The 25446-nt window shown below is 40.1% G+C and overlaps 1 protein-coding gene across 2 annotated transcripts in view; it reads right to left on the reverse strand.

Annotated features, from left to right (window-relative positions):
* Positions 1-1127: 1127 nt before the first annotated feature.
* Positions 1128-25446, reverse strand: part of ANO1 (anoctamin 1) — an 84169-nt gene continuing 59850 nt past the window's right edge. For both annotated transcript variants that reach the window (XM_068398637.1, XM_068398636.1), the window contains 14 exons: positions 25270-25430; positions 21421-21503; positions 18680-18751; positions 15469-15543; positions 13931-14132; positions 13087-13198; positions 12391-12448; positions 12190-12290; positions 11597-11742; positions 9968-10120; positions 7661-7713; positions 5803-5987; positions 3889-3994; positions 1128-3198 (listed from right to left, as the gene is read on the reverse strand). In XM_068398637.1, coding sequence (XP_068254738.1) covers positions 2938-3198; positions 3889-3994; positions 5803-5987; positions 7661-7713; positions 9968-10120; positions 11597-11742; positions 12190-12290; positions 12391-12448; positions 13087-13198; positions 13931-14132; positions 15469-15543; positions 18680-18751; positions 21421-21503; positions 25270-25430 — 1768 coding nt within the window. In that variant the 3' untranslated portion in view covers positions 1128-2937. The remainder of the gene's footprint in view (positions 3199-3888; positions 3995-5802; positions 5988-7660; positions 7714-9967; positions 10121-11596; positions 11743-12189; positions 12291-12390; positions 12449-13086; positions 13199-13930; positions 14133-15468; positions 15544-18679; positions 18752-21420; positions 21504-25269; positions 25431-25446) is intronic.

The raw sequence follows: 25446 nt of genomic DNA on the forward strand, positions 1-25446 counted from the left end.
CTTGTTACAAGCCCATTTCAAATATCAGTGAAAGCTCTTATGTTCTGCTAAATGCCTAAATCAGAAGAAAATTAAAGCTCCCAGGATAAGATCTGTCACTTAATATTCAGTGTCTATGGTGCAGCCATCTACGTTTGTGCTAGAAGCCAAACCTCCTTTGTGCTCACGGAGACAGACGCATCTTAGGTGGGATTCATTTCATCTCAAAGTGGGTATCTAAAGCAGCTAGAACACAAGATTTACCTTCTCTGTTGTTAGGAAGATGTCTATAAATGAAGTAGTCTGTACCTGCAAACAAATCTCAGTTCTGGCCTCTGCTGAGCACACGAGGAGCACTGGAAAGGGCACCGCAGATCCACTTTTAGGCAAACTGTAACACAAATTCCTATATGAATTCTCAAATCTAACAGCACTCATAGCTGCACATTCAGAGCACAAGGAGGATTGGGAACAGAACCTGTCCCACAGGAGAAACTCTTGCATATTTAAGTTTATTTCAAATAAGTTCAAAGAAAAAAAAACCGAACTAAAACAGATTTAGTATGTATTTGCTTTTCTTAAAAAATGATTCCATGAAAGAGTTTTGTAGTTATCTAAGTAGTAATACAGTTTTTTATATACAAAATTCCATTTCAAACAATTTACTGTACAAAAGAAAGTATAAGCAACTGCTACTATTTCATGATTTCAGCAAATAATGAAAAATTCTGATAAGTATGTGTTCATCAGGATATAGTTCTACCATTTACAGGAATGTCAGTATTAAGTTGGGAATACTTTCAGATAAGTATTTACAAATAAATCCCCTTCGAGGAAGTTCCCCTAGAATTTCTCTTCAGAATAGGTAGTTCACGTTTGGCTTTCTTCTGGATCTTTTGGGCTACCAAGGAATGAGAGGAAGAACACTTTTTCAACAAGATGTACGGACAGAATTCTGCTTGATTTATTCCCACTCACGATTCTATTGCAGTCAGTGGGCCTGATCTGGTAAACACTTACTACCAGGCGTAATGCTTATTGTGTGAATAAATCAGGCAGGATTTGGCCCTACAGTAGTAAGCTATCATAAGTTACAAATTTTAAAAATAGTGACATTCCTGCAAGTCAAAATACAACAGAAACAAGAGTTAACAAAATATAAGCCCTTTATTAATAAAAATCTTTGGTTGGATCAATATTTTAAATAAGCTTCAAGAATATTTGGTTAATACCATTTTCTTTCTTCCACATAATTTCTTTTCTGGTACCTTCTTTGGACAGACTACAGAAAAATATCAAGTTTATCACATACTTTAAAACAAATAAATATATCAAAAGCTAAATATGGCATTCTTTTTAAGTTCTAGCATTAATCTTTAAATTAGTTTGGCAAAGAAAAAAGGAAAAAAGAAATAACTAACTCCTCTTGAAAACAGTCTTTTGACGTTTGGTTTTGTAACAAACCATACAGTAGTTAGACTTTAAAGAAATCTTTCATTTTTATTTTATTTTTCAGCTTTATATTTGTAAAGCAAGTGCCATGGACAAGACAAAGCAATAAAAGAAATGAGGTTAATTGCACCAATATTATTTGGAAGTGCAGTTTATCGTTTGACAAAGCAAACCTAAAATGTACTATGCTTAAAAAGAGTTGTACTGATGGGATTTAGCTAGGTGTCATAAGTAAGGATTTTAGACTTATACTTTAAGGAAGCTCCTTGTACAAAAGATAAAGAGTATTTTAAGACAAAAGAAAAGTCCTGTAACTAACTGAAGGTCTGGTCCTGTAGCCCCAGTGCAGGCAAAACTTCCATTGAAGACAGTAAGTGGGACATGTTTTGGATTTATGCCTCTGGGAAATGCCATTCAACAGCAGAAAGTCTGCGGGAGCAACTGGCTGTGAAAAATGGGTGCAGACTCCTTTCTCCTGCAGAGGATAGAGGGCTACAGAGAAAAACGTGGCTAAGAAAGGGATGTGCTAAAACAATGGGAAAAAGGGAATTTCCTCAGCAACAACGGTGTCTGAGTACTAGGCAGGGCAGTGCGAGTCACGGTAGCTCTACGTGTGCTCGTTAATTCAGGGCATTTAACAAAATGCTCTGTGATCATCTATCTACCTGCTGGGAGGATCTCCGAAATTGTGCTGCCTCTGCCTGGCCATGAGCGAGGAGCCGCTGGGGGACTGCTCAAACACAGCCGATGCAGCCTGGGGCACTGAGGTAGCTTCATCCACATCAGTCACTCATTGGTAAAAAAGGACTTTTCCAGATTCACTTTTCTGATGTTTCTGAAGAGAGCAGTGCCCCGGCGAAGGGCTCGGGTACACAGCAGATTGCCACCAGTGCCCCACGCACCTGTCTGACTCCAGAGCTCTGCTTGTTTCAGACCTGCAGGTTCAGACACAGATGTCTGTCAGCAGAGCTAAACCCTGCCTTGGACAGCAAGTCAGTCTGGTAGGCTTTACGTGGTTTCTCTCCTGCCAAAAGGAATACTAGGGCACACTCTAAAGCTGATTTTGCATATACTTTATGGAGTTACCCCATGGACCTTCAAGCCTGGGGTTCCAAAAATATTTTAAATTAGTATTATTATTATTACTTAAAATTTACCTTTATTTATTGAGTTAATTAATAGGCTAAGGTCAAATTCTCAGAGAATATCTCTATCAAGACGTACTAAGTACCTGCATTTATTAATGCACACCGTCAATAGTGTTATCTATCGATGAAATATAAAAATTCCCTGCATTACTGCTTGTGCAAAAGAAAATACAACAACATTATCAGAAATAGAATGTGGTCCTCCATGTTTGTAAGAAGAGCATTTCTCACAAAGATGGGAGCAAAATGGCAGCACATCCTTCAACATGCACCAGGTTGTCCATTCATCGAGTCCTGCCCTTTACGCGATGGCTTGTGTATCAGCGGAATGCCCCGACATACTCAACTCCCTCCTCTTCTATACGTCAAGAGGATAGGAATGGCAGGAGGACAAGCTCCCACTGTGGCTCCTGGAGAGTCTGGGGCTGTGATTGTTACAGTTTTCACCTTTTTTCTTGTCCTTGTCTTTCCAGGTTTCTAGCATTTGCAGCTTCCCTTGCTCTTCTCTCATGAAGACCTCCACCATGAGAACTTTCTCTTTATGTATCTGCTGACTAATGTCCTTGGGAATGTCTGGGATAATCCAGTCAACAAAGTCACTCATAAACATGACCAAGTTCTGCAAATGAAATTATGAGAAAATGTCAGCAAGGTCAAGTGAAAGGATGACTGTAGGGAAGCGGCCATTTTTGGTGTACTTAGGAAGGAAGAATGGACAATATTTGAGTTGGGCTCCACGGCATGTCACGAGCCTGATACTGAGCCAAATTCACCTCAACTTCTTGTTCATGCTAGAAATACAGAAAAATGGCAGGCACTGTTGTGATCAAATAATGTAATTTAGTGAAAAATTACAAGATTTTGCCTTCTTGTTCAGATGCAAGGTAAACTCTTAACTGGGAAATTTTTGAAATTTCATTTCTTGGCTAAGTCTAGAATTGAGTTTGGATGAAATTTATGCTGCTTCAGTGAATTTGTTGATGTCCTACTGGAGAAATTGGTGGGACTTAACTAGCATCAGCCTTGTGCTTTGCTGCTCACTAAGGTCATTAAGTTTCTTCTGCGTCCAACCAGTTCATGGAATCCCTGAGGAGGCATTTTTCCACTGGGGATATACCTGGGCCTGGGTGGGTGGGAGGAAGAGGGTGAAGGAGGATGGGTAAATTTCTTTGCTTTTCCATGAAGCAGTTGAGAAAGAAGGTATTTTCTTTGGCCTAAGAACATATTTCCAAAGGTAGCTTGCCTTACATAGCTAAAGAAATAAACTCTTTTTCTTTCTCATATAAAAAATACCTTCAGTATAACCTACCTGGAAAACTATCACAAATGCTAATCTTGCTGCTAGGACAGCCCAGAAATCCTTTGAAATGTCATACTTGTTTTCAGACCAAGGGGGTTCTCGATAATCTTTGTATCTGCAAAACAAGACTCAGTAAATCAGTGATGTCATTCAGAAGTTTTAGCACCATGAGGAATTAATACCAAACAGTCAAACAGTAAATTGAACCATCTAAAAGCAAGTTCACTATTACAGCATGACGCTGTTTTAACTCTCAGAAACAAGACACAGCTGAAAGCCTCCCACAGCCTTCAATCTTTACTCAAAATTGAAGGTCTTCAATCTTAATACCCTCTGCTTAGTACAAATAATATCAATTCTGCATAAAGATGGAGTAAACTACACAGCTCAGATAATTTCTTTTAAGATTGGTAAAAAAAACCCAAAACATATAGTTTTCAGACTAATTTTACAGACAAAAATACTGATCTCGGATCCACAGAATGTGTTATGCTATGTGGTGTTCTCCTTGTTCACGATCAGCAAAAGGTTGCAGCTAAATTTTGTCGTACAGAGAGAAGGTGAGAATTTTGCCTTAGCTATGGCTTACAGAAAATCTGTGAGCTAATCAACAATAACTTGTTAGAAATGGGACCAAGAGAAATATGTTACATTTAAAACCACAGCATCCTGTCAATATTTTGAAAGAATACGGGCTCCATATTTTCAAATGATTTAAAAATCCCTGAAATATGGAAGAAATGATGGGATGGGAAGAAGAAAAAGGCTGGGACTAGAAAGCAAATAAACCTGGCATTTTTGCATTGGACCATGGCACTAACACTTCCGTTCTCTAAGTTCTGTGCTAAAACCATGTTTGCCAACCTCATTCATCCTGTGCCCCAAGATCACCAGAAGGAAACCAGGAGAAAGTAAAAGCAAGCAAAGCTAATACATATGCAGTTTTGGTTGGTTTTTTTTTCTTTCATCTCAGGGTGATTTTTCTGTTTAGCAGTCATTTCAGCAGATTAACTTGCACTATTCAGATTTATAAAGAATATAAATTAAAAAAATAATAAGCTTATAAAGGTGGGTTTTTTTCCTGGTCAGTTTGTATAATATTTTAGTATATGTACACCATTTTTTCTCCCCTGGAATGCCTCTTCCCTCCTTGTTCTCCTCTTCCCCTTCTTACCCCCATTGCCCCCCTTTCAGTTTTGCTGTTCTAAGTGCTTTCCCTGTTATATTTGGCTTTGGTCCCCAATTCTAAGTGTTAAAACATTTCTTTTGAAGATGATGCATATCTAAGGAAGCCTAGGCAAAGCATGCAGTTCAGCACTGACCTAGACTGCTTCATAAACTGAAATATGCAACAATAATTCTCCTTTAAAAATGAAAATAATTTGTAGGAATTGTAACAGGCATGCAGATTTCCTGTACAATGACACTTTAAGTGGGTCTTAGGTTCCAGTGCAGATAAGGATGCTATTACTCTCATCAGGAATTGCTATAGAAACTGGACAAAAAAAGAGAGGTGTACTGTGAAGTCACAGTCATTATATCAGTAGCATGTGATACAACAACAGGACATCACTGTAACATCATTTTGTTTCCTTAAAGCATCACTGTGCTGTTTATCATTAATTATCTCCTTTCCTGAAAAAAGGAATACATAATAATAACAATCTTTGCACAGACAAACACTGAATTGAACAACGCTAATCTCTATTTCTCCAAATAAGCAGTACTTGATATTCAGATGTTGTGGTTGCTTAATATGTAAGCCAAGACGTTTAAGGCAATGGATCCATCTGATATAAAAGGCTACCAAGGTGCTAAAAAGGTGTTGAAAGTACAAGGGACCTGCCCCAGAAATGTAAAAATTCATCCCATTCTTAGTCAGCTGTGAAAATACTTAAAATTAGTTATCATTCAAGAAAGTACCTGCATATCTGAACCTCGTAGCCAAGATCCATGGGGTCGTTTGGAGCTGTTCCTGCTTGAAAATCGCTGACATTAAAAGAGGATAGCGTATGGTTCACGAAGCCATGCATGGTGCCATTCTCACTGTACATATACAGGTACACGAGGCGTGGAATGAAGTCGGATGTGAATGAGATCACAAATGCCTAAGCCACAAGAGTAAAGAGTGAGCGCAATATTCAGGCAGTGGTTAGGTTAATAATATCCTCGAGTATGTCTTGCCCAAACAACTCACACAACTCAGGGACTGCTTCAGAAAACAAGGGGGAAGACTGCAGCCCACGGGGCCCTAAAAATGAAGTATTCACTGCTGCAACAAGGTAGTATTTACTGCTTACTCATCCGAGTTGCAGATTACTACATGGAGTAGTTCCACGCCAGCTGAGATTTCTACATGGATAACAGCTTGGACTCCCCAGGGAATGAAGTGGCCATACCCCCGAGCACCAGAGGAAAGCAAAACACGGCACTGCTTCCCTGTCCCCCAGTCACAGCTTGTCCCTGATGCACTGTATAAGGTCCAGTTGATAGATTTCCCCATACTTTTCTGTTCTGCAAACAACTGACAGTGAATTGACTCTTTAAATTCTCATGGCACTGCAAAAGGCCATTAATTGTATGTGATTTTTAACTCCATCAAGATAAAAGGATGAGTAGACTGAGCCCAGTTTTATTTTTATGGTCACAAAAATTGCATTTTATTTGGTTATTTAAAAAGGTTTTCTAAAAACATCATACAGAAAATGCAAGACAGCCAATTCAGCTGAGTTCTTCGTAACTTTAGCCTTTCTCATTTATCATTATTATGAAACATTCCCACTGGCATAAATCTCCTGTACGTGCGGAACAAACACGGTACAAAATGTTTTACTTATTTTATGACAAAGAGGGGTAGTACATAGATCAAAGAGGGAAAAATAACACTGGATAATGACAAAGAGAGACTACACGGAAGAGAAAAAAAATAGAGAAATCATTTCCAAAGGAAAAGAGGAGAAATGGTAAAGACAAATTAAGGCAGCACACCAAATAACCAAAACAATGGTTTGGCCATAGCACAAGAGGCACCTGTGGGCAAAGCGAAGGGATTTCCAGTCTGGATAATGGCAAAAAAACCAAGAGGGCCCATGGGCACGTGCCGTAAGCCCTACACAGCCCCTATTTTGTTGCATTGCAAACATGTTTTCAGCTTGTCATTCAGCTTTTTTTTTCCTTTCCCCAGATGGGGTGCAATGAAGATGATCATTGTGGATGTCTCTTCATAGAATATTAGATAAGTACATAAATGAATATATAAGGTGTGCTAAAATTTTCTAAGGGCTGGACTGTTAACCGTTGAAGTAAACAAAAAATATTCTCCTGGATTTTCAGAGCTACCTGAGTGAGAGCAACGCAGTTTGTGGCCAGATTTTCAACGGAGGGACACTGTGCTCTGACGAGCTGAACTAATTCACAGCCAGTTGATTATCTGACCCTAAATAGGTTTTAGCACTGAAATTAAAAAAAATATATCATCTTAGTGATAGTACCTCAAAAGAGCACAAGTAGGCAGCTGTGGTCTTACTTTTTTGAAGGGAAAAACTGTTTTATGAAAACACTGTGAAAAAAAGCTGCAACGACTACTTACTATTTTATATTATTGCTACTACTATCACAACTTTAAAATAAACACTGCATCCGATTCTCTAATATTTCAGAAAGTTTCTAAATCATATACTTTCACTTGATTTTAAGGGATTTATGCTGAAATAAAACTAGTGGAACAGAATGGAAAAGCCAGCTTATTGAATTAAAATTTTAGTCATGCTGAATTACTTACATTTATTATGACAGCAAGCTTTCCAATACCTCTGAGGATATTATACCAGATTCCTAAGGAAGGAGACAAACACATAAATGCTGTTCCAGTCATTAAAATTAGATAAATTACATTTTTAGTTACCAGTGTTAGGAGTACTTATGACTATGCCAAACTAGAGTTATATTTTAAATAAAAAGAACAAATTATAAGAGATTAATTTAATGACCTTTAAGCAAAGGGAGCCCAACTCTGTCTTCCAAAGCTAGGTTTAGGCACTTATTTTTTTGAGATTTTAAGCTACAAGCTTCTTTGAGGAAGAGGAGGGCAAATGTGAGACAGAAGAGTGCCAGCATAGGTAGAAAATAAAAACGTCATGAAATTTCATTCAAACTTCTCAAGGGCTTGAGGGGAAAAAAAGAAAGCTACAGATAGGGAGCTGGAAACTCCACACATGCGGTACAGAACATACTAGTCTACCAGTTTTAAGGATCTGAATCTGTTTCTACACTTTCTCATCACTATTTATCCTACCTCAATTTTTGAGAAAGCAAAGCTCCAGTAGAGCCACTCAATGGGATTTTGTCATTTGCATCTGGAAACCACACAGATACAGGTTTCCTCAGTGTGGGCTCTGTGCATTCAAAATGTAATACCAACCAACCCCACACTGACTCAGGTTCAACCCCTCTGGATTTAGTCTGAGGATGATGCATGAAGTCCCACAGCTCTGCCCCTTCCCCATCTCCAGATCCCATTCCTCATGGAGGGGCTTCTCTGAAGTCTACATAAAGTGCTGGTTTAGTGTACGTGGCCGTGCACCCTCGTGCCTGGCCTCTCTAAGTCTCCTGGTCATTAGTGACAGCTTGGAAATTTCTCTTTAGTTGAAGTACTCAAACAGCGAAATTCAGTCTTGATGGAAAAATCCAGGGCTGCTACCAGATCCCCGTGGTTACAGCCCTGATGAGCCACTCTCCTGTTCTGGGTCTGAAGAGGAAGGAAGATGTAGGAGGCTTTACACAGGGTGACATCCCTGGAAGACTTCTCCAGCCTGGCTGAATCCTTTGCTTGCTAATTAACTCATACTTCATATAGCTTTGGTCTTCTGGCACAGCATACACAAGCCAGCCTGGACAGAGTTCAGAACTGAACTTCAGGAATAGATATTACAGCATCAGGGGAGGCAGAGATAGACCTCTGCTTGCTGCCCGTGGTTACCCACTGCCTCTAGCAGGTGGGACCTTCTCCCTTTCCTGTTTCTGCTGATGCCTGCCCTAAAATCTTGTCTGGTTTGTCTGTGGCCATCTCGCAGTCTCTAACTTAGGGATGTCTCTGAAACAAGTGGGGTTCTTTCACCCACAAGAGAGGGATTGAATTGCAATGATTTGCAAGTAACACCCTCTCAAAAACAAAACAAAAACCCCCACCACAACCAAAAAGCACCACCACCCTCCCCTAACATCTCCACCAGCAACCTTAGCCCGCAGCATCAAATCAGCCAGTCACAAAACACCCCAAAAGCAGTGTCATGGTAAAGGCAATAGCATGACAAAACACAATGTGTTCTTCAACTCTGGGATGGTCCTAGGGCATGAGGGTGAGCCCAAGGAAAAACTCTGCTTGCACAATACCAGAATGAACAACTGAGTGTGGGAACAGATCATAAACTTCTCCACTCTTGCTGACTGGCTCTGTAATATGGAACAATTATTTTAATGAACTTTTTTACTTATAAGTAACCAACATTTGGGAGAAATAGCTTCCTCATTACATACAGCCATAGCTGTTAGCCCCCGCAGTAAGGGGAGGACTGGTCTGTTGTCACCGTACAACCGCAGAGCCCAGTTCCAGCTATATTCACTGCAGCTTTCAAGCTTCACCCTTCCGACATTCATGCTGAGTAGGGACAAAGGGATACATTTACCCACAGCAGACTTCCGAGTCCCCTCTCCTTCCCAAGTGTATTTCTCTAGGCAGGCCAAAGTTATTAAATGCAGAAATTTTTGCTTCTGCAAGAAAACTGTATTGCCAGGAAGGACGGCTGATGTGCAGAACCATGCAAGATATTTTGCTATTGTATTGATCACTTTGATTTGAAAAGTGATACTGTTTACTTAATAAAATATTAATCTGAATTTAAAGCTCTGGTCTTCCTATTTTAAAAGTAAAGCTGCGATAAGTTATGCCAGTTCACAGTTAAGCCACAGTTTAATGTTTTGAATTTTCCTATAAATATCTTCCTGTTAATGAAACTAACTCAGCAGAATAATATCCTGCCATCAATCCAGGAATAAACAAACAGGGATAACAATAGCAACGTGCACTTACCTATATCCTTTGCTCTGACTGCTACCGGTCTCCTCAGCTCAGTAACAAATTTTTTGGCATCTAGACGGATTTCAATGATGTTGTTCAACAAAGCAAACAAAGGTGCCAGCGGGAAGGATGCAACAAACAAAGTTACAAATCCAAACTGAATAACTGAAAAGAAAAAGGAACCACTTCAATGGCTGTGGTCAGTATTTATCAAAAGGGTGCATCATCACGTCAGTGCCACCCCCCAGACTCTAACAAGATGACACTCGCTGGGAGACTAAATCACATTTTCTGCATCACAGAATCAATCAGGTTGGAAGAGACCTCTGGGATCATCGAGTCCAACCATTGCCCTGACACCACCATGTCAACTAGACCATGACACTAAGTGCCATGTCCAGGCTTTTCTTAAACACATCCAGAGATGGTGACTCCACCACCTCCCTGGGCAGCCCATTTCCAATGGCTAATGACCCTTTATGAGAAGAAATTCTTCCTAATGTCCAACCTGAACCTCCCCTCGTGAAGCTTGAGGCTGTGTCCTCTTGTTCTATCACTAATTGCCTGGGAGAAGAGGCCGACTCCCACTTCACTACAACCTCCCTTCAGGTAGTTGTAGACTGCAACTGCAAGCAGGCATGGTTTGCCCAACTGCCGCTCCATTCAGGCATCGAAGGGCCAGTTGCCCCTCTTGCAAAAGGCAAGGCAAAGTAACCAGAAGGATGAGGAAGCTCATGAAACAATTTTGCCATGGACGAGGCTGGCACAGTGGATCTGGTGGAGTGGGATTACGGCCGGGTTAGCTCTACATAAACTTGCCGTGCTCCACCCGGCAGGTTTATAGCCCTCACTAATCCCACTGGAAGCTTTCTCTTCTGAATTATAGAAACTTATAGGCTTCAAAAAGGACATGACTAATTCTCTGCCTTTACTGGGAATAACTTGCTTCCTACAACCTGGGATCATATTTGCTTTTGTTTGATAAGGACACCACCTTGATGTCATACTCATCCACGTACTGTTAGTGCCCCATCTTCCTCTTCCTCTGTTACTTCCAAATGCTGATCTCACTAACTGCATCTTTTCTTACTTTTAGGAACTGACAGCATGACCTTGTAGCTTGTACCATTAAACTTCAATCTATTTCAACTACTCTGAACATCAAGGTCATCAGATATTCTAATTTACCTCTGCATTTACTGGGCATGCCAATTTTGGGTATTAGTACACTTCATTATCCTTTACCACTATTTCTGCCTAGTTATTCCTTAAAATACTAAATAAAGTTGCTCTTTTAAGACAGATCCTTCAGAAATGCCTGCTACTGTAGCAAACAGCATTGTGTTGAACAGCTCTCAGCCTTTGCAAGACTGGAAGTAGGAAAAGAAATGTAGTTGTACAGCTGCAGCAATACAGAGCTGATATCCAGCGCTTAAATTCCATATCACGGAAAGCACAATCCATCCTTGAAGCAGCCAGTGGTTGGCTGAAACATGCTACAGTCTGAGACTGTACACTTTAATAACGAAGTTACGCCACATCTCCACTGTCCACTGAATCTACAGTTCAAAAACCTCAGCTCTCCATCCCAACTAGTCAGAATAATTATGGTTTAAAATGCCTTCTTTCCACCACACTCACTCATTTCCATATATTCAGGGGTAAGTCCAGCGAAAGGCTCCAAGTTATAGTCCACTTCATAACGCTGCTTTTTTTTCATGTGCTCTTCATGGTCTAAAGAACGCCGACGCTTTAATTTCATGTATCGTATAAATTTCTTCATTTTTCTGGGGCAAATGGAAATGATTCAGTTCACATGCCATTCTGGTCAGGGTGCCCATTTTTCAGTTATTTTACATTAACAGACACAATAAGCTCCGTACCTATTTTCATAAAAACTGTGCAAGAGCCGCAATATGCTAAAAGTGTCAGGGATCAGCATATACAGGTACTGAAACACGGTTATCATTGAATCGCATGTTCAGTCTTACACCCCCTGCTAACCAGTAGGAAAGCAGTAGATTGTCTCAGACTCTTCAGACATCTGCATTGCTGGGTGCAGTTGCAGCGAGGATGCAGGTATTTGCAACACAGCAGACCCAGGCTTAGTGCAAAGATCTTGCAGGTAGCCTATGGGACACGTTCACATCAAGGGGCAGTGGATACAGAGTGTATTGCACTTATCATAAAAATCACATATTTAAAAAAAAAAACAAACAAAAGTCGCTACTTACGGGATGCCAATCTCAAATAAATTGTTCTGAATCAGCTGCTTGCCCAACATGATAATACTGAGCTGGATACACAACTCCATTAGACAACCACCTGGAGCACACTAGGGGGGACAGAGGAAATGTCAGTCAGAACATCCCCTGTGGCAGGGGCAGATGGTGCTCCCACCCAACATGGTCACGGACAGGGTAAAATGCAATTACCTCTTCCATTCGGAAAGAATGGAAAATGTAGACGTAGTCTCCTGGTCGTCCAACAAATCTAGGGCACAATGGTTAGAATTATAAACTTCGTATGTATTTTATACGTTTTATATTTGATTCCTAAAGTCATTTATGTCAAACTCTATGCCTTTGAATGGGACCACCTAATGTTTAGTCCTGAAAAAGTGAATGAGAATAATTATCTTTGGTTTTGTTTTAAAGATTAAGTCCTGTTTACTGAGTAAACAACTCAGTAAAACTGCAAGTCGTGTCCTACAATGTTATAGGCACATCTTGGCAGAAATCCTCTAAGGGAACCCTCATTTCTGTTGCATTAGCTGGAAGACGCCACACGGAGTGTTTATTTTAACCTTGTGCTTTCATGCTGGCTGCAAGAAGAGAGATGATACTTGCTATGATATAAAGTTACGACTGGTAAATAGACAAGGGTAAATAGCCTGATGGGGGATTGTATCTGAATGTACAAAGTTGTCTTAACAAAATGGCTGTAACATATTTGAAACAGCAGAGTACCAGGTCCCTGCTTTATCCCATGAGGCTGCAGAGTTTTTGGGTCAATATTGAGGAGATTTTAAACTTTTTTTTTACTTTATCATCCAACTCTGGTCTTAGCTCAGCTACAGCTGTCTCATAAGCAACAAGATGAAACCCTAACCAGCCTTTTGCATTACTCACCGGCCTTTGAAGAAAGCGACGTAGAAGATGGGTGTGTAGGCATTGACAAATTTCAGCAGGAAAGCCTTAAAAATCAGCCGGTCTTCGAAATTCTTGTCAGTTTTTGGCACCTCTGGAACCAATGTGACATGAATAAGAAACAATAAGGAATTATCCTACCTGCAACATTTCAAGATCTTATAAATGTGGATTTTGGAAAACATTTGCCATCTTTTAAAAAAAGAGGTATATATTTATAGCAATACATACATATATTAAAGCAATATGGCCTCACTGAGGTCAGTGGTCAATCTGCTGAGGATCCCACCGTTCAGATGTGTTACAACAGTAATTCCAATTTCATTCCACATCTGCCTGACCTCCATGACAAGCATTTGCAGTTGGAGAAGAACTTATCTGAAAAGATTTCTGGACCTTCTGTCACTGATGCTTTTTGGAAATGATTCAAAACATTTTTTTCTACAGTGTTTTTTTTACACTCACAATTTTTTATTTCTTGACATGTCTTATGCCAAGTAAAAAATGGCATAAAATGAAAATAGTAATTGTGTGATATAGAAGAGTGAAGCTCAAGATTAGGTGTAGGAATTTCTGCTATATCCCATATCCCCATCGCCCATAACTGGATTAGTGATTAGTACTACCACTGCTGAAACAAAAATTTTAAAAATAAAGCCGAATCCGTGTCCACTTTGATATTTTTAAGTAGCTACTTAGACCTTTAGCCGCACATTTGAATTTCCTGGGTTTGCTCACCAGTTTGAAGTTAATCACGGAAGCCAGTCATTTGGGTCCTCTCATTTAAAATCAATCTAGCAAATATCAGTTGAGGATTTAAACCTACCGATCTGAGTTAGCCACCTTGCAATGCAGCCGTATACTTCATCCAGGATGATGATGACGACCAAATTGATAATGACTGCGGTGGCAGTGACGGTGACCCTAACGCTTGACCGGCCCGAGGGAGTTGAACTGATTGCCAGCGCCGCTGCAGTCGAGATCCTGTATATAATGACTCCAAACACTATAGCGAACGTCAGCCCAACCTGCAAGAACAGCACAGCCTCTTATGAAACATTCAACTATAAATACTTTGCGTGGGACTTAGCAATGACCTTAAAAATGGGATCTCTGGGCCACATCCCAAGTCCACCAAATTCTGCGTTAAAGTTCCCAATCACTTTGATGAACCGTGGGAAAAGATCCTCTTTTGCTACTAATTTGACCGTCACATGAAAAAATTGATATAACGATGCCACAATCACATGCAAAAGGCTCTTTTTAAAGGCACCTGAATGTAAACTACTTGCTTTTATTAAAAATATTAGTGGGCTTCCTATCAGCCCTAACAGCAACAGCATATATACGTGGTATTTGCTTTATTATAAAAGAAAGGCAGGGTTGAAGCAGAGAGGAGTATTTCAGCTTAAGTCTGCACACAAGCCTTCAAATACTCTACTCAGGTTTGTTATACTGTCATCATCCTAAATTGAAATTAAATCTGATTAAATCAATGCACTTCCTGCAAATGTCAAGGTGCACACAATCTTACTCAATTTTTCATTGCTTAAAGAGAGGCATAATTTAAAAAGGTGGTTCTTCTAAGGTACTGATTCTTCAGCTGAGAAGATTAGATTTACTGCATTTCCATTCTCTGAAAACACAAATATTAAAAAAACCAACCCCAAAACAGAATCCTTATCCCAAAAAAACCAAATGAACTGAGTTAATCTGGCATATTCTCTACCTTTGGAAAGGGCTTAAGCTTTTTTTATCCATCTGCCAATCTGTTCCGTGTCTTGAATTATTATTATTTCCTTCAAAAATTGTTTTAAATGCTGATGCTTTATCAGCAAATGGGAAAAGGCTGTTCTCATCATTTTACCTTTCTCTTGAATTAAGTGCTCTGTTTGCAATTCTCCTGTTATGTGGTATAAGCCCAAGTTTGATTGATTTGTTAAAAATCCTTGCAATCAGGATTGTAACTGGCCACATCATTTCTTTCAAAAAAGTTTGGTACAAAACCGAGGCCGTTCTCTACTTCCTGACTACTTTCCGAGAGGACTCTCTACTTTTTAAGTTTCGTCCCATCAGTGGTGGTGGTGGTAATTTCCATTTCTGTGCCCTCATTTTTCCGCTACCCTATTCAAGTATTCTTATTTTTTTACTGGGAAGAGACGTCAAAATAGATAATTCAAGCTCTTGAAAAGATTTTTGATTATAAAACAATAAAATGCTTGATTTTTTTCACTGGGGAAAAGCCATGGCGAACCACACCAATCTGATAAAGTCTCTCATGGTTTCACTAGCACTTCCATCACTTCTGTTCTATACTTTGACTCTGTAAGTTACATTTCAGGTTTTGATGGGCGAGATGCTTACCATGAAGATAATGCCAACAAAATTGGTTAAGTAGGCTGGAAAACGATCCTTCCATGTCAGCTTTTCTTTATCTGTCTAAAATTTGGGGAGAAAAATGGGTATTTTTAATAAAGATGGAGCGTGTGATTTTGCATGTGTGACAAAAACAGAGAGGGGGGAAAAAAAAAAGACTAGCAAATACACAACCAGTTAGAAGATGCAAAGACACAGTGTTTACAGTTACAATTCCACACAGGCAAACTGTTTACTCCACATCTAGGTTCAAATTGGTCAAGCGCCTGCACTGCGAGTATAAATAAACCAGATTTTTCTGTATACTTTTTGAAGGAAACATGCAAATAGGCTGTCATAAACCATGAAGTAAGATCTCTCTTGCTGTTAAATATTTTCTTTTGCTTTCCCTAGAAAAATTCTCCTTCTTCCCCTCTCCCCCCAGTTGATATTTGCAGCTTTGCAGCTGCACAACTGGTTCCACGGAAATACAGATTAAGCACGCTACTGAGTAACTCCAAGATGAACGCACAGTTGACAGGGAAGATCTCGTTTTGATGTGTGATAAGACTTGAAATTCCTTCAATACGAGTGATTTTTAACTACCTGACTATCCACGTGGTATTCAATGGATCACGCCAATAGGAGTTAAGATGCCCATGGATAATAACCCTTTATAGGGTACCCTAAATCCAGTCAACCAGCCGCTGCCTGAATTTGGCTATGAAAATTTCATTTAGAGCAGTATTGCTCATCTAGAGCCCTTCATAAACTTCGATGCCGGGAATTGTTTCTAAACACCAGAAAATAAACAACAAAAGGAACATTACGAAAAATGACGCACGTGTTATAATGAACATAAAAATATTACTCAAATTCTATTTTTGTTACATGCACGTTGTCTCGGGGAAGTGCAAGCAACTCTTTCAACACATGGCGCATGCTCCACTGCAAAACGGAATGTCAGTCCAGGACGGTAAATCTAAGATTAGCCATGCAGTGCCATTCCCAATGCATAGAAACAGTGTCCCAAAGAGTGCTGAAGAAACAAGGGGAGGAGGGGGAAGAAACCCAGAACTGAATGTGAATATTAAACAAAGGTTCAACAGCCAAAAACAAATTGATTTGTGTCTTCCATAATTACTCATAATTTGAGTTTCTTCATAAGTTTGAATAAAAAGAACCAATTTCACCCCAGCCATGACTGTCTTAACTCTTTGTCTCCATTTGTTTGCTGTCTCTTCTGGAAAATACCGATGCTTCTGATGGCAGTCAAAGGAAACAAAAAAGTATCGGGCAATACAGCATTACAAAGCACTGCTGAATTAATCTCTATACTCTCTACTGACTCAGCGTACATAGAAGTGTAGCCACAAGTGAACGCTCTATTAATTAGTTTGCTTAAGGCTTTGTGTTTCAGCTTTAGGTTAATAAAACATAACAACAACAAAAGACAAACTCTTGCCCCAAATCCTGGGGTAGACCAAGTAATCCTGCAAAGGATATTCCCTTTTTAATTTAGGATTGTGCCCTTCTTTTTCCTTTGTGATGTGTAAAGAATGTCCAAAAAGTTTTTCCTTTAAACAAATATTTTTTTTTAATTGGACATCTCTTGAAAAAATATGAGCAATTTCTGGTTTAGCTTTAGATATTTTTTTTCAAGAAGATTTCCAAGTTGTCTGACAACTGTTGAATTTGAACTTTAACACTCTAGATCCCAATGACAGATAATTACCAAGTCTTTCAGAAAAACCTCCTTTTCTCACGTTTCCCAAATTAGTAACATCCAAATTGAACACAGCCCAAAAAGTTATAAATAGTCTGGTTAAAAAAAAAAAAAATCCTCTCTTAATTGCTCAGCTTTCGTGCTCTGATATTTGGAGGCCACCATCAATTAATTGTCCGATGACCCTATAGTCTTCCACGTTTAAGATCTGAATTCCTAATATACCCCAAAGTACAGCGTGTCGCAGGTCTTTAGCAGAATACAATGAAGTCTGTATTCCATTGTTTATCCAGCTGATAAGAGGGCAGCAACCCAAATTCTCTCTCTTCCTTAAGGGATTTTAAAGCAGTGCTGCGAGTAAGGTATTGCATGCGATGCTGAACCGCTTACACACCGCATCCTATAGCTTAACGGGAACGTACCACCGTCAGCTTTGTGGCATCTTTTAAGAGGAGCCCAACGGTACTCACGTGTAAGTACGTGACAAAATCAGACACATTCAGTTTAACGCCAGTCCAATCTACGTATGCTGTCTCTTAAAGCGTATTTCATGTTAACGGGGTTATTGCAGTTGTATTTGCATACGGTTTTCATAAAATCCCAATTCAGGGCACGGTTCCATGCTACTGTGCCACTGGCAACGGATACAAAAGAGGAATTTCTGCCGACAGATTTTGTTTATGCCAGAGCATTTACTTCTCTGCTTAAAAACACGGTCATACAAACAGCTGAATTCTTGTAGTTAAGGGGGAATAACCTCTGGTAGGGTGGAAACCAGTTACGTGGGGGAGAAAAGGAGCTTTTTCAAATCTGGCTGCTGCTGACAGACAGTAACAGGGAAGGAATTACAGCCTTCAGCGAAAGGGCAGGGAAGATGCTCATAGGGATTGCACCGTCCGCTGGCGAGACGCATGCGCCCCAGGGAAGACTGGCAGCACCTCTTCTACAGCGACGTAAAGAGCAAGTTAAAAGCAAAAGTGAGTGCTACCTTATGCAGTGGAATGAAATGGAAGTTATGTTTTTAAAAGGCAGAAAGTTATTATCAAAGCTGGAATTTGGTGAGGAAATTGGTGTTAGTACTCTTCATTAATGCTCTAGCAATATTTTTATTTACAAAAAAAAGCCTAGCAAGACGGAGAACCTCTCCTGAGAGGCTTTAGGTACTTATACTAGCACAAAATAAGATGTTTTGTTACAGTTTTCCCAAACTTGATTCATTAGCCTTACAGGAGTGCCCCTTCAATCGGGCTCAATTAGCTTCCCTAAGCCACACTCCTGTATCTATTAAAGAGATTTCTAGACTTAATCAGGTCTTGTGCACTGGCATATACCGAGTATCCCATGTATGCTAGGAGCAAAGACACCTGGAATTTAAACACAATGTGCAGGTACTTTATTTTTTACCTATTTCTTAGTCTTGGGTCAGCGCCTGCTATAACAACCTTCTTTCTCAAAGTTTTGTATAAGTGAAACAAATTGATATTTTTACCATACCTCTTTATGTTTGTGTTCTTTTCTCAGTGATTTTTCTAAAACTTTGGCTTCATATTCTGCTCTTGGATGATCCTGTGAAATAAGTCATAGTTAATAAAAAGCAAAATTATTTGTTTTCTATATCAGCTACATATGAACTGTTTGCAGGTCTATTTCCTGATAATTTCCAAGTTTTCTAACTTTCACTTGGTATGTCATTCATGTCAATTGATAGTTGGCTGTAATTAGAAGTTAAATCCTGTATCTTTAACAGTTCTACAGTATCAGCTGCAGAATGATCTGCACTCACTATCAGCCAGCCACATGCAATGCTTTGTAGATTAAATTTAATACATAAAAGTATACAGCACAACCTGCAGACAGTGTGGTTCGTACCGTGTGACATTATGCTTGGATTTTAATTACCTATGGTTTTGATTAAAATTAGATTTTGCATGTCATTAACTGTCATTTCAGCAATCGTGAGCTCACGAGGGAAACAGTTGTCTGCTGTCAGTATGCAAAATACTTGGCTTTGGGATCCCAGAAAATTGTCAGTTGGGGTCTTCCCCTAATCCTGCCTTGGACAACATCCACCAATTACCCATGTGCATTGAAGGAGAGGGTGCAGGAAACACTCAGAAGTAAGAGAGCACCAAAAGATTCAGAAAGATTCATGGATTTGGAATTCACGATAATTACACATTCACAAAAGATTGAGAATTCACAACTATGCGTCGGATGGGAAACAGAACGGAGCTGAAAAAAGTCTGAACAAGTGGAGAGCAGGAGGGTGTAAAAGCAAAGCATTCAGTGGGAGATCTAAAGAAAATCTGATGCTCGAAAAACAAGAGGTGGAGATCAAGAGATGACATTCATCAGTAGATATGTAATAAAAAAGGTAGGAGTGATTTTAAAAAAAAAAAGTTTTCCAAACCTTGACTGCCTCCTTCAGGAAACCAGAAAAAACACAAAAAAAAAACAAGAAAAAAAACAAAAACACAAAAATGTGATTACTGAACTGTTGCAGATCATATTGGATTTATATTTTAAAAATTACATGAAACAGGCATAGGTACAGTGGATGGCTAGACACTACCAAAGAAAATCAGTCTACTCATGTTCTACAACATTTATTAACATTACTGTAAGTATTGTATGAAATTAGGCGTCCCTAAAATCACTAGAAGATGAGACACTTTGGGTTTTAGTGTCTCTTGAAACCCTGCCTCTTCAACATGATACTAGCTTAAGTTTCACCCAAATCAGAAACAGGAGGGGCTTAAATCCTTTGCTAAACTCATGACTGTATTATCTAGAGTTGACTACACAAAACAAAGAATAAACTATACTGTATTAACAGCTGCTGGTTGAGCTGTGTAGAGCTCTGAACTCAGACATGAAGGGGACAGACTCTGGAAAGATACAGTTAATCCTTTCTCCTTTCATGTATGCTCACAAGTTACCAAAAATAAAAGAGCAGTAGAGTATCCAGGAGATAAATCCCTGTATTCTCTCCCCGTAAAACAGGTACGATCTAGCAAAGCGCATGGCATAGGGACTGCTGGCACAGTGCCCCTAAATATATTACGGAGGAGATAAACGTATTAAGAGGAGATAATTCCAGCAGAAAGATTTTGGGGGTGAGGGGAACAATAACTGTGCCAGGCTCATCAAGCTGCACAGCGTTAAACCCAGGGCTGGCAAGGCTTTTATTTCACGCGAGCAATATTTGTTGTGTATCTATTTAGAACATCTAGAGACCAGGGTGGTCAGACTGCTTTTAATAACAACAGCAGCAAAAAAAAACCAAACAAGCCAGCCGGCAAACGAAGCGGCCAAGGCCTGTACAACCCGTGGGGCCTAGCTCAGACCCCGCAGCGGGGTTTTCGCAGCACAGCTCGTCACATACGACGGGAAAACGGAAGGGACCCGCGTGTCTCCACCGCCTCTGAACTGCAGCATGGGCCAGGGCAAGGCTGCAGGGGCTGGGACCGCGTTAGGGTCTGGGAAGGTGTTTTCCTTTTTTGTAAAGCAACAAAATCAAAACAAAAAAGGTGGGATACAGCTTCTCAGCTGGCTGAGGATTTTCTCTCCTTTCCGTCTAAAATCTTCATTGATTTTTAAGACCTTTTTTCATACAGATTCGGCCCCTTTCCCTTTCATGCTATTTACCACATTCAGTGTAAACCTGGCTAGGGATATTATTTTTTTTTAGCAAATGAAAAAAAATACACCTCCACACTTGTGTCCCTCCCAATGCCCCAAGCCCACATGTCTGGCAATATTTTCTTAGGTATTTTCCAAGTCAGGGCTTGATCCTGCATCGTTAAAGTTAACAGGAATTTTTCAGTGCCTTTTTTTTTTTATGCTGTAACTTTATCAACTTCAATACATTTGTTTCTGATTTACAGCAGTGGGAAATGAATGAGGTCCTCAGTTGTCAGCACCCTGACATCAGCCCAGCAGTAATGTCTGAGCTGTATATTCCATGCCTACACTGCTGGGTGTGACCCGACTACAAACTTCAAAAAAAATTAGATTTTGAGGCTATACAATTACGTTTCTATGGCAACAAGACATACTAGTCATGCCCTTGCTATAAAAAGCTCAAATAGTTCATGCATAGGATTTTCCTTTCTTCTAAATGATGGAACCGCCCCGAGAGCAGTTCCCTGTGAGGCAACGTCTACGGGCTCGGGGCAAGGAGCTATCGGTAACACCACGGTGGAAGTCAAAGAGTCAGAACTGAAGGGACAAACCTCCTCCTCTTCAAACCCAGTCAGGTCCCACCTGTAGTTGAGACGCATCTGTTTTCTCTTCCAGTGCTCCATAAAGGTGGCAGCTGAAACAACAGTTTAACAATTATTTTGATATTTTACCAAAAAAAAAAAAACAAATTGCATCATCCTCTGGGATTTGCCTTAGGAGGCAACGCTGGCCAGGCTCCGCGTTGCCTGCTGTACATCTGCAGGCTCTTGCCTCCAGAAGGTCTCAGCAGGTGCAATATCGTACACTGGGCCAGGTTAACTTCATTTTCATTACTCTTTTATTCAAGTCATGTCTGTCTGGGAAATACTGATAAACAGTGCTAGGAGCCAACCTTTTTATCTAGGCAAGCTAAAAGAAAGGGCATTTATTACATCCACAGCTTCATGTAGAAAGATCCCTCCAATTTTTAAAAGGTATAAGAAAGTCAGACACCTAAACTTATTTAAATATTTGCATGTGTGACTAATGATGTAGTTGGTCTTCATCTGCATATAATTCCATCTATAAGTCCACACAAACCTGTGTTTTATCTATCTCTATACAAAATATGAATGATTTAACTAGCCTTATGCTGATGTTATAGTGATTTCCTCAAAGATACCAAGATAAAGCATTTTTATGTTGTTATAATTAGATCTGTCTGGTGGTCCTAAGGGTATGGTTAGCTCCAATCATCACACCCAAACCCAAATATTCATGCCAGTATGAAAGTTGCAGGTGGGCAGGCTGTTAAAGAGGAAGCCTTTAAGGGTTTTTATCATTAGAAACAGTGCCATTTTCTTTTTGATGGAGAAGACTTACAGAAAAGAAACCTCATTAAAGCAATTCTTGAGTCCCAACTAATGATCCCGGTCTATATCAGTCTATCTGCCTCTGAGACCGAGCAAGTTCTCAGAGGACATATTTAGATGCTGGGAATACACCAGTGTTGTATAATAAATACATGATTATGAAAGAGGCAAGTCTACCAAGAAATGGTGTTCCCAGGGGAGTTCCCCACAGTGAGTATTAACAGATGTGCTCAGAAACATTCATATCCAGAAAAAAAAAGAGGCAGAAACTTGAACAGAGAAGAAAGGACACCCTCATGACTGGAACCAGGCTAGGGTCACGACAACTCTCACGTGCAAAATTTACAACTGAGCTTCTTTACAAGCCATAGGCTTCCTATAAATCAGGATGGCCATAGCTGTATCTTAAAAGGGTCTGTGTCATGGTCCTGGAATTGCCTCCCCTCTTCCCATCACCAGCAGTTCTCACGCCAGGGTCTGCAGCTTCCACGTACAGCCAGAAATAGGGAAAATGAACGAGATGTCATTTCTTAGCACTACTAGAAATCTTTCCGCGGCACTGACTTACAACAATGCAAAATGAAAAGGCTGCTTCTGAAACACAGCCAGCTCATTTCAGAAGCCCCCAGTGAACGTGCCAGGTAGCGATGCACCGCTGCTCTGCCAGGCATACCTGCATCTTCATATTTCATCTGAGCCCATAAGCATAAGTGGAGCTTAAAAATTCCCAAAGGTTACTGTCCAGATGCTCTTATCTGGATTCTCTGACATTTTTAATGCCATTTAATACCAAACAGCACTGGGCCACAGTCCATGCTTAAGGCTGAACTTCTGACCAGGGCCCAGCTCAGAACTGTTTTAACGCCCGTGTGAGTGGAGTTCTCCAGGGTGTTACAACACCACCACAATACAAAGAAAGCCTGGCCAAATGTTTGCTAACAATAAAACCTCTGAACTTAGGCTAATTTTCTTGCTGTGCTAAGGATGCCCTGGGTCACCTGAGCAGGTTACTGGTGTCTCCTCTGCCTCAACTCTTCAACTGTACGTGACCGTAATAAAACTTCTCCTTACATGCAGAGGTGCTCACAAACAGCACTAGAGACTGGATGTATGCCTACATTTAGAGGCAGACAATTTTTATTGATACTGTTTCCCTCAAAAATAAAGTGCTCATTTCAGTTTTTAAAAAATCATTTTGACAAATCCTTTAGAAATGAAATTTGCAATAATGCAAATTCAAAACTATGTGGGAAAAGTTCTGATTTTCCCAATTCAGAAAGACCTTTTTGAAGCAACATTTATTTTATATCGTATTGTACTGCAATGAAATTTTATGTTGACCCTGAAGAACTTGAGAAATTTCACATCCCCTCAGATATTAAGCCTGATTTTGTACACAGCACAGAAACTGGCTTCTGCCAATCCACCTTACTTTGCCCAAAAATGTAAAAAAAAATGGATGGAGGGACCCATAGTTGTTTGCTAAAGAAAGAGAGGGAAATACTGTTACTTTTTGAACAACAGAGTATTATGTGCTGAGATCCACGTGGTGTTCACAATAATGGGAAATGAGGAAGAATGAAACCAATGCTTGACTCTCCACATGAGAGAACCAGACTATTTAAAGTCTCTGACACTGCATCCCGCTTTGGGGTATATCACATTTCTCCCTGTATGCTACATGGCAAGATGGTGATCCTTAAGATAGTGGTCCCTCCTCTCTGCTGGGAAGCTGGTCGAGTTCAACCTCCCCCAGCACTTCCCAGCTTTCCCTCCGAACCTGCAGTGCTCCTGACTCCTCCCTGTTCCCAAAATCTCTCTGCAGGACTGTCCTTGTCCTTTTCCTTACAGTCCTTGATAATGAGCTCTTAGCATTTCATCTAAAACATCGTTATCTCAAGTGGAGACCTTGGTCAAAAAGACACAGCTTTAAACTGAATTATGTTGAATTGTACTAAAATCAGTTCAGATGAATGGTAATGTAGAAACGGTTCCCTACATTCTAGAACAAATAAAAACATGGGCTATGTTTTTAGGATTAAATATAATCCAAACCAGGTTAATTTGCTAACTCGCAACAAGGTGTACAACAAGGGCAAACATCATCTTGGGCTGCTCTCACTGACACTGGGAGTATGGTGCTATCTAACTGCAAAGCTGGGGGGAATAAGGCACATTTCCCTATTCTCTGTAGCCTCTCTCTATAGGGCTCCCAGCTACCACATGGGTTTTGGACCCCACCAGTTCCCATTTATCTTAACAGGCCCTCCTGGCCCCCAGCAAGGATGACTGGAGCCTCCTCTCCTCCAGTGCCCATGCCTGGTGCTGGGGTGCCCGAGCAAGGAGGTCCCCATCCCTTCTCCAGCAGGGAGGAGAAAAGCCCTTGATAACCATTCCTGAAGACACGCTCACAAAGATTTCATGAGAGGGTTAATATTTTTAACCAAGTGCTACAGACATGCCAAGAAAGGTTGTGATGTGCTCAAAGTACAAGGGCAGTCAGCAGAAAAAATACCTGTAACGCCACCGTTCCCGCTTCGTGGTCTACATGCATGATGTCTGCCTGCTGATAAACTTAATTGCATCTCGGAGCACGCTCAAGAATCAATGTTGGTTTGTCCGGAGACACTAAAGGCCATTACACTTCCCTGAGGAGCCCTCCCCTCAACCCCAGAGTACATTAATACATTTCTTCTGTAATGTTCTAAAGTGGAAGCTGGCTCTGCAAATAGATTTTTTTTTTTTTTTTGGCAAGCTGTGCAATCCTGTTAATGAAATTTTGACATACCACACAGCAGTTTTATGACAGATGCTTAACAATTTCATTTGATATTCATCTCGAGCAACTTCTTGAGTTCTAGCCTTCAGTCCAGAATATAAATTTGGGGGTGACAGTTTCATGGGAAAGAAAAAAAAAAGAAAGAAAAAAAGAGAAGTTCTTTATATAATTAACTGCCTGAGTATAAATATACTGCTTTATCTCTTCTCTTTCTTCCTGTTGTATTTTAAATAATTAAAAACTTAACATGAAGGCATGTATCTTCTTACCCCAGAGAGCCATAAAGACTGAGAAGAAGACAGTTGCAGGGTTATCAAACAGATGACTTGCACGAGCAGTTGCACAAGCAGAGCTCATCTTCCAGTAACTGCATGTTCTGTCACATAAGGGACACATGGTGATATTGTTTCTCTGGTCACACATTTCCATACTGCAACGAAGCAACA

This window comes from Nyctibius grandis, chromosome 4 (genome assembly GCF_013368605.1).
Source record: "Nyctibius grandis isolate bNycGra1 chromosome 4, bNycGra1.pri, whole genome shotgun sequence".
Taxonomy (NCBI): Eukaryota; Metazoa; Chordata; class Aves; order Nyctibiiformes; family Nyctibiidae; genus Nyctibius; species Nyctibius grandis.